Genomic DNA, 18,062 nt, shown 5'->3' on the forward strand with positions numbered 1-18,062 from the left:
TGTTAGCAAGCATTGTAGTTTCAACATTCAGTATGGATGGATAGAGCAAATTTACATTAATCTTGTAAAACTGAAAAGTCTTTGCTGGAATCAAATCCAATCTGTTAACAATACTTGTTTTAGCTTGTAACATTGAAGAGAACAAAATTGGAGTTGGGAACAATTGTAGTGAGCTATGTAGCCAAGGTCTTCTCCAAAAAATGGTACATTGGGTAGGTATGTTTGTTGAACAAAGGATATAGAGGCCATTCAGGCTTATTAATTTTTACTTCGAAAAAGAGCCGTGGGCAAGACACATTTGTTGATGGATGAAGAAGTCCAGACAGTGTAGACAACAGACCAGTCGTATGATGACTTTTTGAATTAATCTTAGCACCACTGGAGTGGGGTCAATATTTAATAGACTAGAACCAGATTGCTGCAAAAACTGCATTGCTCTAGAATTGTAGTCATCATTTTTACAGAGGACAAGTCACTTGATTTTGTCAAAAACTAGCAGCCTCAGGTTTTCATTGCAAAGGAATGAAAACCTGAAAAGTAAGAAATGCCAGCAGTTTAGATTACTGTATTATTTGCAGATAAGAATTAACATTTAATATTTAAAGCACTGTTTTAAGACTATAAAAATTACATATTATCAGCTAATGTTGAGCCTGAAAACTTGAAAAGACAGCTTGTAAGTGCATGTTTACCTAAAGATAATGATACTTATAATCAAAACTCTGATTTTGGTAAATACAATTTTATAAGTGCATTTTAACTTATATGTTTTTGGGTATGCCAATTTTTATTAAGATTAGACAACTGATAACAATATCTGTGATATTACTGTATGACTGAAAATTTTAATTTTTTTATATATTTTTTAGTTATTTCTAAAAGGAAGCCTTCTGTATGCCAATTTGCATCTCCGTTGGATTCAGATGTTCATAATAAATCAGAGGTAATTTTTTAAAATTAAATTTGTATTAAAATGAGATGTAATAAATATTATCTATTGCTTTATTATAAATTGTCTATGTGGACTTAACATATTAATAGGACTTTATATACTTTTATATATTAATAGGACTTAATGTATTAAGTCCACATAGACAATTTATAATAAAGTACAATTAAGGACTGTAAGGCAACTAAATTTACTATCTATTGCTATTTGTAATGCAACTGCATTGAAAATAGCAATAGATAGTATAAATCAGGCTTGACAAATTTGAATCACAAAGGTTTCATTAAAATTTAAAATGAAGCCAAAGATTTTTATAAATATAAGTATCTATATTTGGCCAAAATTAAAGGTATTATTTTTACTAACTATTTGAAATAAAGAAATAGATCAAAAATATATTGTACACTATTAAAAAAAACTGTTATTTGTAAACAAAACTGCTTTATATATATATATTATATAATGAGCTCATAGAATGTAATGTAATGTCTTCTGATCTTCAGACAGTTTTTTTCACATTGTTTTATTCATACATATAAGGTGTGTCTACTAACAAAGAGAGGGTCAGATGTTCAGGTCACAGATTTGAATGAAACATAACCCTAAACACACAGCTCCTTGTTCAAATAATATGACCCATTTCTGAAGAGTTTTCAAATAATTGAGTGTTTAGTTTATAAGTCTGGAAGTTCTGTGATTTCTCAGAACAACGAAAGCCAAATGATAAGATGCTAGGCTCTGTAGCTACACAATATGGGTTTGGTTCTTCACAATTGTAAATTTTTTATGTATAACATAATTATTTTATTATTTTACCATATCATTAGCATTATTATTAGTATTGTTATTTCTTATGTTTAAATCTTATAAAACAAGAGATTAAAAATCATGATGTCATAGCAAAAAAAGAAGTCTCTGCAGATTTATCTCTTTTATATAGTTAAATAAAATTTTTATTTTTTCACATTTATTTTCAGATGTTTTTGCTCATGGTTACATCATACTATGTCAACACAAGCAAATTAAGGTTAATGCAGATGAACAAAAAAGACAAGTCTGATATGAAAATAGAGTAGAATAGTCACAGTGTTTTTTTAAAAAATTTATTTATAACACTGTTCTCTTTATTCATCAAGTTTTAAAAAATGTATTTTTGTAGAAGTTTGAACATTTTTACTTCTATTAAAAATTAATAAAAATCCCTAAATGAGTGACATAAAAAAAGAAGTCAAATCAGACTAATTTACTTAGCTTTTTTTAAAAACAAAAAAGTGGCCAAAAAGTGATGATAATTCAAAAACAACAGGATCTCCAATTTCAAACTGAAACATCAAAGCTGTTGTCAATAACCTTCTTTAAGATAGAACAAGATTATTTATATAAGGAAGATCCACTCAGCAGTTTTTATTGATCACCTGGAAAAAATTCTGAGAACACCATGTTACATATTGAAATGTTAAGTTTCAGAACATTCATACAACCATCAATGACATATGACATTGAACAATATTTAGATTCAAAAAAGATATTTAAAAAGACTAAACAAATTCTAAATTCATGTTTTAAATAAAATGACCCATAAATATAAAACAACAAAGAGTGAATGATTAAACATTTTTCTAACTAGTTAAAACGATATCATAATTATAAATGAATAAAATTGAAGTAGGGTGAACCTAGTTAATGCAGCTTTGTGATGAGAATTCCCATTGGTAAAAATCATTTTATTTATTTATTTTATATTTTTTACTTTTCATATTTAAAATTTTATTTACAATGAATTAAATTTTAACTTTTTTCACTTATTTTTCAAACATTTATTTGTTATATTTTCAACACATTGTTTATTTTTATTTATTTTTGTTAATTTTATTGTCTGTGACTCAAGATCTCTTAATTTCATTCATTCTGTAATTTTTTTATTTAGTGTATTATTCTTGTTTTTGATATTTTAATAGAAGCTTTACACAAATATTTTAACATGATTTTCCATATACAGGATGATTCAAATTCTCCCTATCAGAACAGTCTGCAAAGAGACCCAGTGAGCAAAATACTATCATATTTAGTGTATACACTTTCCAGATCATGGAAAGAATTTTGAATTTTGTCAATAAAAAAAAATATTTCAAATACTCACTAATAGTGGAAATTTGATGCTATAAGCAAGAAGAGATTATAGCAGAGTGAAGTGGATAGATGTATGATTGAGAATTGAACTAAACTCAATGACATACAAAGTTCATAAATGGATTCTTTAGCATTCATACATTAATACAATATATAAAATTGGTTAGATATTTCAAACAGCTGATAGAGACTTCAGACCAACTATCAAGAATTATCTATCAATTCAATGACCAATGTGTTTGCTGTTAGCAGGATTAAAAGCTGATATTACAGAACCCCATTTTCCCTATTGATGGGTATTTGAATTAATTTTATTGCTAAGATTTCTTTGCAATTTGGAAAGTAAACACATCAAGTATGACAGCATTCTGTATACTGGCCTTTCTGCAGATTTCTCTAAATAGGAATACTTTATTTTGATTCACCCTATATGGTATTGTTTTCTTTTTTAATTTGCATATAGAATTTTATAAATTGATTCATGTTAAGATTTTAATTTCTAATTATTATTGAGTGAAGTCTATTTACTTTGAAAGGTAATGGTTGTAGAAGAAAATCTGTGGAAATCAAAAGTATCTTCTATTGCTGCTGAATATAAAAAGAGAAGAATGTACTTCAAGGATCGCTTCAGATCAAAACAACGAAAATCCAGTCCTGAAAATAATTGTGTAAGTATATTTTTATACTAATATTTATAAATATGATATTGAAAGTAAACATGTAAAAGATTTGGTAAACAGTATTCATTTACAGTTTGTGTTATGTTTCTATTCATTGTATAATTGCTTCAGGAGAGAATTAGAATTACTTTTAAAAAAGAAATGTTATTCATCCATTCAGTACACACTAAGATTTATCATGATAATTAAAGTTTTAAATCAAATATAATTTTTCAAATGATGCAGTTATTATTTTATAATTATTAAATAATAATTAATTTCTTCAAACAATAAAACTTTGGAATTATTTGAATGAATACATCAGGTATTTAAAATAGTTCATGAAGTATTTTTGAGATAAAATTAAATATATTCATAAACAGTGAACACTCTTTTGTTTTTTTCCAATGAGAAACAAGTTTTTAAATCTCTCTCTTATAAAATTCTTTGTTGTCAGAAGCAAAAACATAGCCTAAAGGTAAGCCTTTATGGAAAATTCTATAAAATTTTGCAACCAAGACTGGGAAGCCTTTAGGTCATCTGTATCATATAAAGCCTTGTATTATCTTGTATTTTCTCCAAATACTATGCATATCTTGCAAGCTACTTTTGAATCTTTATGCCAAATTTATATTCATAAAGTAAACATGTTCAAGTAAAAGTAATTGGAGATGTTGTTTTCTGACACTTTTCATTCTTTTATTGAATCTAACCACACTTGATAGATATCAATTGATGCAGTATTGTGATTTTGAATCACATCAATAGCTAAGTGCTATCTACAAAAGATTTCACACAGTTACTGTAAGAATACTAAACAGAAATTTAATAAGAATGGGCAAAATCATAAAAATATTGCTGAACATAATTTAATTGAATGCATGATATTCTAGATGTTAGGATGAATCCTAGCTGTTATCCTTATATATTGCTAGATCCTAAAATTGTCATTTTATCATAAACTTTTTGAACAAAATGAAAAAAAAAATAAACAGTTCATTCTTTATGATAGAAATAACTTTTTGTTGTTTGATCAATAATTTATAAAAATTAATTTATATTTATCATTTTTGTGTTAGAATTATTAATCATTTTAAAATTTTAAAGACAATTATACTAATAGTATAATATTTCAATAGATGGCAATGGATTGGGATTCAAAATGGTCAACTTGGTCAAATAGTAACCTCTCTTCAGGTTCAGTAGGATTAGATGAAGATATAGTAGACTTCAGTGACACCTTATTTAGTTCTCTGTTTTCTTCTCAATCTTTGGATTTTCCTTATCACAAAGAAATAGGTAATATATATTGTGAATTTTTAATAATTATTTTAAGTACATTAAGTGAAGTTTTAACTGTAAATAGTATTAAAAACCAACAATTTCTTAATTAAAAATAAAACTATTTAGTGTATAATGAATTTATTTCAATGTAAAAGTGAATTTATTTTGGCATTAGTTTTTCATCTTTATTGATTTCTATGATTTTGTGCACAAAGATTTATTTATAGTTAAGAAATATGATTTGTATTTGAGAAAAATAGAAACATAGAACATATATATTAAAAATCTTCTTGCCTGTATTATCTAATTACGAAAAACTTCTTAGTTACTTATGACTAATAAATGGGCTTATTACACACCCAGCCTATTTAATTAACTTTAATTATCCCAAAATAAATTTGGTCTTACTGGCTCGTATCACTTGGATGACAATTGGGTCACCCAAGTGATACAAGCCAGTAAGAAATGCATTTTGGGATAAATTAATTAAATACGAAGGCTATTTTTTAAATAAAGTCCATTTTTTAATAAGAAGAAAAATACTGTAAATATCATTTGCATATGGTTATATAACTCTGAATATCTTCTATTTGAAAGTTAAGACAATGACGAAAATATATACATTTTCAAGTCTATTTTTTATCCATTTTCCACCACCATTGATATCATTTTAACCATGTGAATTTTTTTTAATTATTATTTGTTTTTTTGTGAAGCTTTTCTTCGTGTTATTTTAACTGTCACTTCTGTGGCTGGTGGACAATGGATAAAAAATAGACTTGAAAATGTATATATTTTCTTCATTGTCTTAACTTTCAAATCATTAAAATATATTTTTTCCATATTCTACATACTTTTATCTACTTTTCTACATAATTCCCATTTTTGTTTAAACATTTATCATGCCACTCAACAATTTTTTCAATTCCGACTTTAAAGAAATCTGCTGCTTGTGAAAAAGCCCAATCCATGACTGCAATTTTCACTTCTTCATTGTCAATGAACTGTTGACCACCAAAAAAACTCCTTTAAGTATCGAAACAAGTGAAAATCACTGGTTGCAAGATCTGGACTTAATGTGGATGATCCAGTTGTTCCTATCCAAAAGAACTGATTAGACCTTGTGTTTGTGCAGAAACGTGGCCTTGCATTGTCATGGAGCAGTAATGGAGCATAATTCAGTTTTTCTGAAACAATGGTATACAAAACTGATCTTGAAACCTGTGGAAATTCAATTGATAACATTGAAATTGTGAATTGTCTGTCCTGTTGAATTTTGTTACCCACATCACAAACCAAATCTTCATAAGAAGGTTGGCCAGGGCATGGCTCATCATGCACATTAACCTGCCTGTCCTTGAATATTCTCACCCACTTTGGAACTTTACTGTCACTCATAGAATTATCACCGTAAACTTCACAAATCTGATGGTGAATTTCTGCTGCTGCCAAGTTTCTTGCACTCAAGAATCAAATAACAGATCGTATCTCACAGTCGGCGGGTGACTCAATTTTCTTAAACATTATAAACTTTTACAGCTCAGCACACAGATAGACAATACGGCTGCAAATGGTGTCTAAACACGTGCAAAGTATGCTCGAAGCAGATGCACATACGGACTGCCTTGATCACATGTCATTCTCACTCTCATTTACAAACAGACCTTATTTAAAAAATAACCCTCATAGTTGGTTTAAATTTAAATTATTAAATACCTTAAATTTATTATAAAATTTTAGCATAACTATTTATGTTCTGTCATAATTACCAAGTATAAATTTTATATCTGAAGTGTTAAAGGATTATTTAAATTATACTTTTATTCTATATAATTATTCTAATTATAAATACCAATTATTTATATTTTTTGAAGCTAAAGTTGGAATATCTGCTGACTTCATTCAACCTGGATTGGCACAGCTTCAACCTTCCATTGATGATTTTATGGATACCTTTGAATCTTTCCAAGGTAAATTAATTTTAATTGAAATTTGTGAAGTAAATAAATCATATGTCTAAAATAACATGTTTATTATATTTTATTTGCAAAGTATAGATATAGAGTGAATGTTTTGTTAATTTTGTATTGTGTATTTATTTATTCTGAATTAAATAATAATTAATTTTAAATTCAATATACCCTGGGATCATCTCATAAACTGTTAGAAATAAAATTATTTGTTTTTTTCTGGAAACTCTTTTCTACTTTCTCTAATGTTTGGTGCTGACATGCAATTTTTAGTCAACCAACTGTTTAGTTGCACGAGTAACACACATAGACTCCTATGGGACTGTGTTCACATGCAGCAGTTCTGCTAGCCAATTATTTAGTTTGTATCATAGCTCAAATTAGATGATTGTGCAACTACAATCTGAACTGTGTGTTTAAACATGTTCGCACTCACTTCCATCTAAATAGGCAGACAATTCAGTTAAGTTTTAGTGTTTGTTATAGTAGTGTTTGAGATGTCTTCACAAGGAGGTAAGAAGAAGCAAATTTATAATAATCAATATATTGGGTTGTTCGGAAAGTAATTTCGTTTTTTTATTACTAGAGGAATTAGATGTATTTTTACCAGCCAATTTTATTTTAAACCACATTTTCATTATATACTTCGACAGCTGACATTTTAAGGCTTATTTGTAAAAAATTTTGTTTGATTCTGTACAATTGTTTTTTTTCGGTGACCCATCAAATATGAAAAATCCAAAGCATCATTTTCGGCATATTTTGCTTTTTTATAACTAAAAAATCAAAATGCTGTTCAAACAAGAAAAATATCGTGGTACATGTTTGGAGAAGATGTGTTGAGAGAAAGACAGTGCCAAAACTGATTTACAAAATTGTGTTCTGGCAATTTTAATATCAAAGATACACCACATTCTGGATGGCCATTTGAAGCCAATGAAAACAAAATAAAGGTACTGATTGAAGCAATCTACCATATAACAACACGTGAAATCACTACGAGATTAAATCTGTTAAATTGAACCGTTTATTATTACTTAAAACAAGTTGGTTTCATTTCAAAGCTCGATATATGGGTTCCACATGTTATTAACGAGAGATGCTCTCTATGGTTGGATTTTAAAGACATTTTTTTTTTTTTGAGCTTTTACCAGACAATTTAACAATTGATTCAAAAGTGTACTGCCATTGAGTAAACAAATTGAATAATATCATCAAACAGAAAAGGCCAGAATTGATCAACAAACAAAGTGTAGTGTTTTACCATGATAATGCCAAATTTCACACAAGTTTGGTAACTCATCAGAAACTGTTATAGTTTAGATGGGATGTGTTATCACACCAACCATATTCGCCAGATCAGGCACACTCAGATTATTACTTGTTCCGGTCTATACAATTTTTTTTTACCTGTAAGACATTTACTTGAAATGACAATGTCAAAAATCACTTGAATCAGTTTTTTGTAAACAACGATTAAACTTTTTATGAATGTGAAATCATGCTACTACCAGAAACAATGACAATAGGTATTTGACCAAAATGGTCAATATATAATTCAATAAAATATTTATTATAAGAATATTGCATTTATTTTTCTGTGGAAAAAACGAAATTACTTTCTGAACGACCCAATATATTTTTTTCTTTCTTAACTTCTGGCAGCATTTAGCTTATAAAGAAAGGTCTGTCACCACGAATGTGTATAGTCTGGAACACAAGAAATAAATGGTGGTCCCTTTTGGGCAAACTTTGTCTTCAATTTTATTAATAATAATAATCTCCATTGGACAAAAAAATGTACATATAATTTTTTATTAAATTATGTTGTAAGATAGTTTATTAATAAGTCATGTTTGAAAATTCATACAGTATATTTCTATCAACTGAGGATGGAGAGCATCATTATTTAATAATGTACATTGCATATTTTCACCCTTGTTTTATTTTTATTCTCCAAATCTCTAGAGTGCACATACAAGCCATCTCTTCAAAATCCACAATGAGACTGAGTTAAAACATACAGTAGTTCAGTTGCATATGTGCACACATTGTGGTTGGTGAATGCTTGGTTGCATGTAATGATGATCAACTGATCAATCAGTTGCTCAACTAAAAATTGCATTTTAGCACAGCCTAATTTTCCATGGAATTCTGTTCTAAGATTCTGTTAGTCAACTATAAAAAAAGCAATGATGATGATAATGTACAGTTCACAATGTCACACAAGTCTGTTTATTACTGTGTATGTATGTATGTACAAGTATGTTGTAATCAGTTATTGTGCATATGTATTCTAATACAATACAACAATACTGTTAACATGTACTTCAGTTTAAACAAACATTTAAAATTTTAATTCATCAATTAATGCTATTTTATTAATATAAAGATTTTCTCTGTATTTGAAGGAACTACTGAGAAATGTAATGCTGAATAGTAAAACACTGCAAAAAGCTTAAAAATTGCATTAATGCCAACTTTTAAAATTTTTCAGAGTGTTTTATTATTTAAAGGAATCGGGATTCATAGGGAAATATTGTGTACTCAGGTGACCTTGGCTATTCTTGACCAGATACCTTGTCTTGACCTGCTGTTCCTTTAGATAGTATTCTTCATGTAGCAAACTATGTTTATTTTCTCCTGTGTTTTTCCATCAGTGTTCGTTTTACAATTTATAGTCTTTGATTTTTTTTGTACAAATAGACATTTAAGATTTTCTAAAGTATCATTTAATTGTCATTTATTTTCTGGCAGAAAATAAACATAAAACAGTAAATCTACATCATTGGAAAATCTGTCTGAATAACAGTTATATTGACTGTAGATAAAAATAATATATAAACTGTAAAGTAAATAGATAATCCACAATCAACAAAGAATTGAAAGTATGCAAAAATAAAATATTAGAGCTGTTTTTATGTACTATAGAACCTGGTTCAGCAGACAGTTTTGAGACTGGACACTGTCTGCTTAATTCAGGTATCCTTTAAAAAACTGTAATATATTTTACAATATCCAGCAAGTTTTTAAATAATTGATACAATTTTGTTATATAAATAAAAATGTGTAATAAGAACAGTAATCAGAAATAGCCAAAGAATTGATAAAATTATAGGGATAGTTTTACGGATATTAATACTTAACATATTTTGACATTAAAATTCTTATGTACCAATTTGTACGAAATTTAATTAGAAATTAATTTAGAGGAATATAGAACAAAAGATCTGGAATGGATTGATACTCAAAACTACAGCTACTGCAAATTAGACAGGTAGCATTACCAATTATACTGTCTTGGCATTTCAAGCAGGAGTTTTGGCAAGTTTCCTAAAACATACCAATTTGATTCATTTGTTTCTGTTATTTTTTTTCTTCTTCAAAATTCTCCAAGTTTCTTAATGCCTCTTATTATGCAAAGTTTAAATGCCAGTATCAAATTATCAATGTTTGGTGCAAAGAGTATGAGAATGCTATCTAAAACAAACTGGGAAAATTTCATTTAACAAGTTTAAGGATACAAAGAAATTATGTGAAACAATGGTACCAAATATAAACATATATTTTAGCTGACATTTACAGAAAACATATAATTTATTGTTCTATATTTGCTTAACAGAGATTTTGGAAAATAGGATAGGGAGGAAATTTTTGTCTGTTGTTCACAGAAGGTAACATCTGATTAATCAAAGTAAAAATACATTGGCGAGGTTGAGGCTGAAGTTTTAAATGCAAAAACGTGTATGTCGGATGTTCAGCGCCGCTTTCCTGTAAGCCTAGAAGTTTGACAATGGTGTTTGGAAAGTCAGTGGAATCATGCTCGACATTCCAAATGCCATTGTCAAACTTCTAGGCTTACAGGAAAGCAGCTCTGAACATCCAACGTACACGTTTTTGCATTTAAAATTTCAGCCTCTACCTCGCTATTAATAGTCCTATAGTCCAGTGTTCTGCAAACTATTCTCAAGCACAGTACACTTAGGTACTTTCCAGAATTCCATGGCACACTACAAGTAAAAATATACAAAAAATATAGAAATTACAAAGTACGGTACATATCGAAAAAATTTTGATTTACTGTTTTTTAGTTGTGATAATATAAAATATTTGAAATTAGTTTATAATTGATTTTCTTATTTCTTAACAACCTGGAAACCACTCTGTACAAAATTTAATGCAGTCCTAGCATGAAAAGCATATGATTCGAGTCTTGACTCCGCAATCATAGGTCCACATGACAGAGACATCATCTTCACAAAAAATTGTCATTTCACGAAAATTGAGATGGCAACTTGACATTCAACTCGCCAAATTTACATGTGAAGTATGACTGCATAGATATAAAAGTTTGAAGCTTGTTAGAATTTCTCCTGTCACATATGTGAATAGCAATAAACATATAACAGGAAAATCATTGTCCCTTTTGAATCAACATGTATTTTTCATATTCATGTTCTCACCATATCACTATGCTTTTTCTCCCCTTGGAGGCATTGTGCCTTGGATTCACTTAGCATCATATCACAGCACACTAGTTGCAGAGCTATATAATGTGCCAGAACCAGATATTTTGTCCATTAGGTACAGATGTCCACTAAACCCAGGTTTAACTGAAATAATATATATTGTATTAGTATAAAGTATTTTAAACATAAGCACATATTTTTATATAAAATGTGTGCCTGTATTTGTATTTTAATTTTTATAAATATAATTATTAATAATTATATAATTAATTATAAATATAAATATAATGAAAACTAATTATTTGATAGAATTTTTAACTCCAAAACTACCAACATTGCTTGAGGAAGGTTCTGAACAAAATGTTCTTGATTCAATATCAATGAATCAACAGGTAATTAAAACTTGTATTAATTTAAAATTTTTAAAATATTTTTTATTTTAATTGATTTATATATTATTACATATACTGAACACAAATTTATCTATAATGTAAGATTCGCCGACTTGAAAGGGGGGATACAATTAATCCCGCGTCACTGACACCAGTGTAAGATTCGGACTGGTGTAGACTGGGCTTAAATATCCCACGTCAGGATGAGCTTAAGGGAACCCGTGTATATGGGCAGTTGCGAAGGAGGCAAATGATGACAAGTGTTTACATGCGGAAAACCGTTTATTTGGTCGAATACATGCTTACATCGGTTAGGTTGATCCAAATCTCGGCGATCTTCAGAACGTGAGAGTTCGGTGGGTCGCTTTATCCAGTCTCGGGTGGACGAGAAGGGCTGTTGGACGATGTTGACGGGCGGTGGCACACTTAAAGGTCCGAGGGACGACACAGCACACACTGGTTTAATCCTCAAGAGGCACGTCGGTCATTCCGAAAAACTCTGTCTTTTGACCTTGAAGTTTCAGTTTTTATACGTTTTTCCGTGTCCTGTCCACCTTGCGGATTGGTCCCTCGTCCCTTTCTTCGCTTCCCGATTGGCCTCCCCTTTGTTTCCAAGCGCAAAACGAGACCATGTCGGGTCACGGGAAAGGTCCGATTCGAGGTGTCTATTTGACACCCTTTGTCGACTATGCTCCAAGATTGTTGATAGAACCACAACACCTGCACTCATAATTTAATCCGTTGTTTGCAATTGATGTCATTTTGGAATTCTAACGATCACGCGATATTTTTCTATCTCTCCAATTTTTCCCTTTTTCTGAAATTGTTTTCCTATGTTTAATTTTTTCTTTGAATACTTGTGTCAACCTTATACCTCTTTATGAGTGCGTGTGTCAGAGTTCTACCTTTGGATTAAACATTAACAGGTCGTTTAACACGCGTTGACATCATCCCGAGACTCGTTGTTTACATTTTTCGAGACGTTGTTTTGATTAAGAGTTTTTCTTTCTCTCTCTCTCACATAATTTATTGTTATTTTTTTTCACAACAGAATTCTGCATTTTTGCGATTTTGAACCTCGTCTGGGTCCTCACAATAATAATAATAATAATAACAGAACTCGCCCAGGAAATAAGGCATCTGTGGAGGATGGATAGGGTGCTTATTGTACCTGTTGTTCTCTCCTCTACAGGTGTCATACCACACACACTACACAAAAGCCTAGGCACATTAGAATTGAATAGAAACACATATATCACTCTACAGAAGGCCACTATATTGAATACATGTCATATTGTGAGAAAATTCCTGAATACAGACACACACACTGATACACTTCTTTAATTTCTGTTTTGGTTACTATGCCTTGACTTTGGTCCGGCATAGTACACAGCCACCGGTGTTAACCGAGTATATCTAACTTAACCCAACATAATAATAATAATAATAATAATATACAGCCTAATATAAAGCTTTGTTATTTATCACTTTATGATACTAAAATAGTAAAAGTTTACTGGAAAATATGTTAGGAAAGTGAGAGAAAACCTGGAAAAGTCAGTGAATTTAAGAGTTGAGTAAGAAGAGGAACCTTGTTTAAGCATTTCAAATATCAATTCACCTTTTAAATACTTCAACTATTTTTTGTGATAAATATTTTTATGTATTCCGAATAATTTTGATGTTTTGAGACTTATGAAATGTTTTCAAGTATCTCTATACAAAAAAAATGTAGCATTTGAATTTCTAAGTACAATCTAGTACTTAGTATTTTCAAATACAATACAGTCTCAGTAATGTAGCCATTTACTAGTTTGACATGTTCAATAATAGTAAACTTTTGGGTTTTTGGGTACTACTAACATTATTGCATAATTGTACATGCTTCCCACTAATTTAAATTCCTGTTCTAATTAAATTTGAACATCTTTCTACTAAATAAATGTGATATTCTTTGGCTGCTCAAATAAGATACAGTATCTTGGACCCAATATTAAAGATTGTTAGGTTTATCTTTGGCTGCTCAAATAAGATACAGTATCTTAAAACAAAATACTGTATAAATATAAAAATCAGTCCCCTGAAATTTTCCAACAAAAATACTATACCTCTCACTAAACTTTTCACTGTCATTCCAATTTCCTGCTAAATTTAGTTGGAATTCACTAACTTGGCAACATTGATTACTAGCGACAGGATGTTTGAATGTTTTGATCAGTAGGCAGTGGTGGATTTAGCACTTGAAAGGCCTCAGGTACAATTCAATTTTGAGGTTCCTCTAAATATTTTCACTACCCCTACACCCTACAGTATGCGTTCTATGTGCACATTTTTCTATTCTGGTAGGCACTATACCGGTAATCCAAAAAAGTGTGACATAGGGAAATAACATTGAAAATTAACCAATATAAAATTACAACTGCCTGGCTGTATTTAAAGAGTTACTGACATTCAGATTGTATTAATTGTGAAAATTGAAACTTATTAGTACAAGAATTATTAAGTTTCAATAGGTGAAAACAAAAAAAAATCTAGTAATCCATGGATATAAAAAATAATTTATTTTTAAATTTATTATTGATTTGTTATTCATTTGTAAATTTAATTTAGGGAATACTGCTAAATTATTAATTATTTTTATTATGAAAAAAACAATAATTAAATAAAATAACTTTTATTTTGAGAGCTAAATTTTGAGGCCCCAGATGCACCTGTGCAGAAATCCATTGTTAGTAGTCCAACTCATTTATATGTCATTAGATTTATTTTTCCAGAATCTGACAATCATCTTAATCCAACACTGTTCTGGTCCCATGTATGTCATACAAACAACACAGAAACATATTAATTATAAATACCAATTATTTATATTTTTAAAGCAAAAGTTGGAGTATCTGCTGACTTTATTCAACCTGGATTGGCACAGTTGAAGCTGTGCCAATCCATGTTGAATTAGATTACTGAGATTGTACTGGACTGTGATTAACATTAGATACTTGATATTTGGAAAAAAATATTTCAAATACAAATACAAATGCCTGGCATTTTTTTTGAAATACTTTTTTGTGTTAAGTATTTGTATAAATTCATAATATAGATTATTTGATTCACATACCATATGTATTAATGAACATTATTCATTGCAGCAGAAATTCAAATAAGGGAATTCAGATGGCAGGATATAACTGTACACAAAAAAATAAAATATTTTCAAGTATTAAAGTTTTTAATTTTCTTTTAATTTTTGTAAATCTTGCTTTTGCAGAAAGTTTGCTGGTTACATAACAGACTAGTAATTGTCTAAATTTATTCCAATTTCATTATTTAAATAGAATAAATAGTATCAAACAAACAGCTGGTTTCTTTATTGAGCTACTTAAGGCTAATTAAATATTAAGTAATTTAGTTGGAGATAGGTACTTAAAAGCTGCCATTTCATAATTAAATTTAATAATAGAAATAAAATATTTAAACTTATAATATTCTGGAAGAAATAATAATTGTAAACAGTAATTTTTTTTATTTTATAACTGCTTATGCTTTATTTACTGGATTAAAAGGAATTATTACATTATACTGAATTCATATTTATTATTTCTTAAAATAACTCATAAAATGAAAAAGCTGTTTGTTACTGTAATTGAACATATTTAATAATAATTTTATATTTCTAGGTTCCAACCTTTGGAAATGTGTCACAGCCAAAACAGTTTGATATTGCCAATATATCAGAAAGTGTTACTTCTTGTGAGCCATCATATGCAATTGATGAACAGTCCTTCCAAGTTCACCAACAAAATACCTCACCAAGTATGATAGGTAATGTTAATAATATTCATTCTCAGACTGTAGTGCAAGAGATGAATCCATTGTCACTTGATGTTACTACTAGACAATCAGCCCTTCAAAATTCTTCCTTGGTGTCATCCGATAATATTACTTCAATGTCCAGAACACTAAGAACAGAGAGAAATGATTCTTCTTTAACTTCTTTTAAAACTCTAAATGTGCCACTTAATTCAGAAAAGCGTGGAATAGATCAGCCAGTATCAGATTTTAATTGTGCAATGAATATTGCATCACAGAGTACTAAGCAATCATCATTTCATGTTACTGGACAATTACAATCTCATTTGCCTTCACAAGTGCCTATGGCTCTTTCTTCTCAAGCAAGAACTGCACAACAAGAAAGATTTATTAATAGTAGATCTTCAAAAAATCCTCCACAAATTTCACCTTCATCTATTCAATATAATTCTGGTAATATTAATTTAACCTATCAAACCCCAGTTCATACTGCTAATGCAATTCCTTCACAAATACCACTTACTACTCAAAGTCACATCAATTTGAGTGCTGTTAATTCATCAACAATGACTGCAGTGAAATCAGAATCAATGTTACGTAAAATGAATAGTACTGGTGGATTGGTGATATCATCTAAACCAGATACAAATGAGTTATCAAATGAGTTGGCTCAAATTCGGAGACATTCCTATACAGGATTAAGTGTGGATGAAATTTTATCTAGGAAAAATATTCTTCAGAATAGGACTAATTTATCCAATTTAACAAATATACCAAAAATGGCATCCGGAGAGAAGTTTGTGATTCCAGAAACACCTGTAAGTAAATATTATTTAACATTTTTGTAATTAAAATCAGAAAACATTTAAAAATCATAATACATTTTTTGAAAAAAAATTGTTTCATGATTAAAAATAATAATCATTCTATTAGAAAAATTTTGTAACCCTCTTAATTTTTATATTGGTTTCCAAGATTACTTTTAATATTAAAAAAGTTATTAAAGATACACAATAAATTTTATCTTATTTGATACTTAAATTTTTCTGAATAACAAAAAGAATTTTGACTTTATTTACGTTTTGCTAGTTATTTTTTATTTTTTACTTTCTTACATATTAATCTAAATAATCTTTTTGATAAAGCTAAAATTTTGTTTAAACATTTTTAGATTGTAAAACCTATTCCACTTTTAACTTCTAAATTGTGAATTAAAACTTCTCAAGTTAATATCTGAATGTTTACAAACTAAAAATATCTTAATTAGGTTTCGTTAACAGAAAGCTTTAAGTTAAAAATACTTTCCATATCCTTTTTTTTTTTTTTTTTTTTTTTTTAATTTTTAATTCCAAGTTACTTTTAATTAATACACTTGTTACTTGTATTCAAAGTCAATTATTATAATATAATAAATATCAAGAATATCCCATTGGTCTTTGTTTCCTGAACACTGGGAGTTTCGTCATGGATTTGTGCCTTGCTTAGACAGGCTGGCCACGTGGAGTTTTCTGGATTTTCTCCATGTTTGTAATGCCTAAATAGGGTCCCATTTCTCTTAAAAAGATCTCCCAGAAGGCATCTCCTCTAGGCAGATCACCCAAGTGTTGCGTTGCCATAACTTAAAAACAGAACAAAACAAACAGTCAAGAATATATATTTTTAATATTGGATATACTAATTGATATTATTTAAAGTTAAAATCCTAAATGTAAAATGCTTGTGTTTATTCTGATTTCTAAAATTGTTCTTAAGTTATAAATGTGAAATCTTATTGATTTAATTAAAATTGTTTATTTTCAGATGGAATTGATGATAAAGTTAATTTTCTAACAAAGTTATCATGAGTTTCATCCAAATTTATTCTGTGCTATTATATATATGTACTAGTAAGATTTATATATGATTTATAAAAAGGTACCTTAAGTTGGATTTTCGTGTTTTGAACGCAATTTATTCTACAGACTAAGAGAAGTATTTATTTAAAAAGAAATACAGCTTGATTGGTTAGAAAATTTAGTTCGTAAAATCATAACTTTGAGAAAAATTACTTTAAGAATTTTTCTCCAAATTTGCATTAAAAAATAATTACAGTAGAAACTTTATTATCCATCAGGGATCAGGACTGAAGCCATGATGGTTATGAGAATAAATAGATAATAGAATTCTCTCTACTAGTACAGAAGAATTAATTTACAATCCACAATTAATGCACAATTCTATATGTACAGTACTGTACAATTAACTGACTTTTTATTACTGCATTTATTTTATTACTCATATACTGCACCATACATGTATGGTGCAGAATATGATATATGATGATTTATGTAAGCCCTATTTCTAACATACAGTACGGAAATAGGGTTTACATAAAATAAATACTGTACTGTATTTTTGTATGA

At 28.9% G+C, this 18,062-nt stretch overlaps 1 protein-coding gene across 1 annotated transcript in view; it reads left to right on the forward strand.

The window, feature by feature from the left end:
• The window catches only part of Mondo (MLX interacting protein mondo), a 105,356-nt gene that overhangs the window by 39,439 nt on the left and 47,855 nt on the right, over positions 1–18,062 (forward strand). The window contains exons 3-8 of the mRNA XM_067278020.1: positions 870–943; positions 3,616–3,747; positions 4,878–5,037; positions 6,897–6,992; positions 11,771–11,853; positions 15,528–16,478. Of these exons, the coding sequence (XP_067134121.1) occupies positions 870–943; positions 3,616–3,747; positions 4,878–5,037; positions 6,897–6,992; positions 11,771–11,853; positions 15,528–16,478 (1,496 nt within the window). The remainder of the gene's footprint in view (positions 1–869; positions 944–3,615; positions 3,748–4,877; positions 5,038–6,896; positions 6,993–11,770; positions 11,854–15,527; positions 16,479–18,062) is intronic.

This window comes from Centruroides vittatus, unplaced genomic scaffold (assembly GCF_030686945.1).
Source record: "Centruroides vittatus isolate TY-2023 unplaced genomic scaffold, ASM3068694v2 contig_1168, whole genome shotgun sequence".
In the NCBI taxonomy this organism is placed as follows: domain Eukaryota; kingdom Metazoa; phylum Arthropoda; class Arachnida; order Scorpiones; family Buthidae; genus Centruroides; species Centruroides vittatus.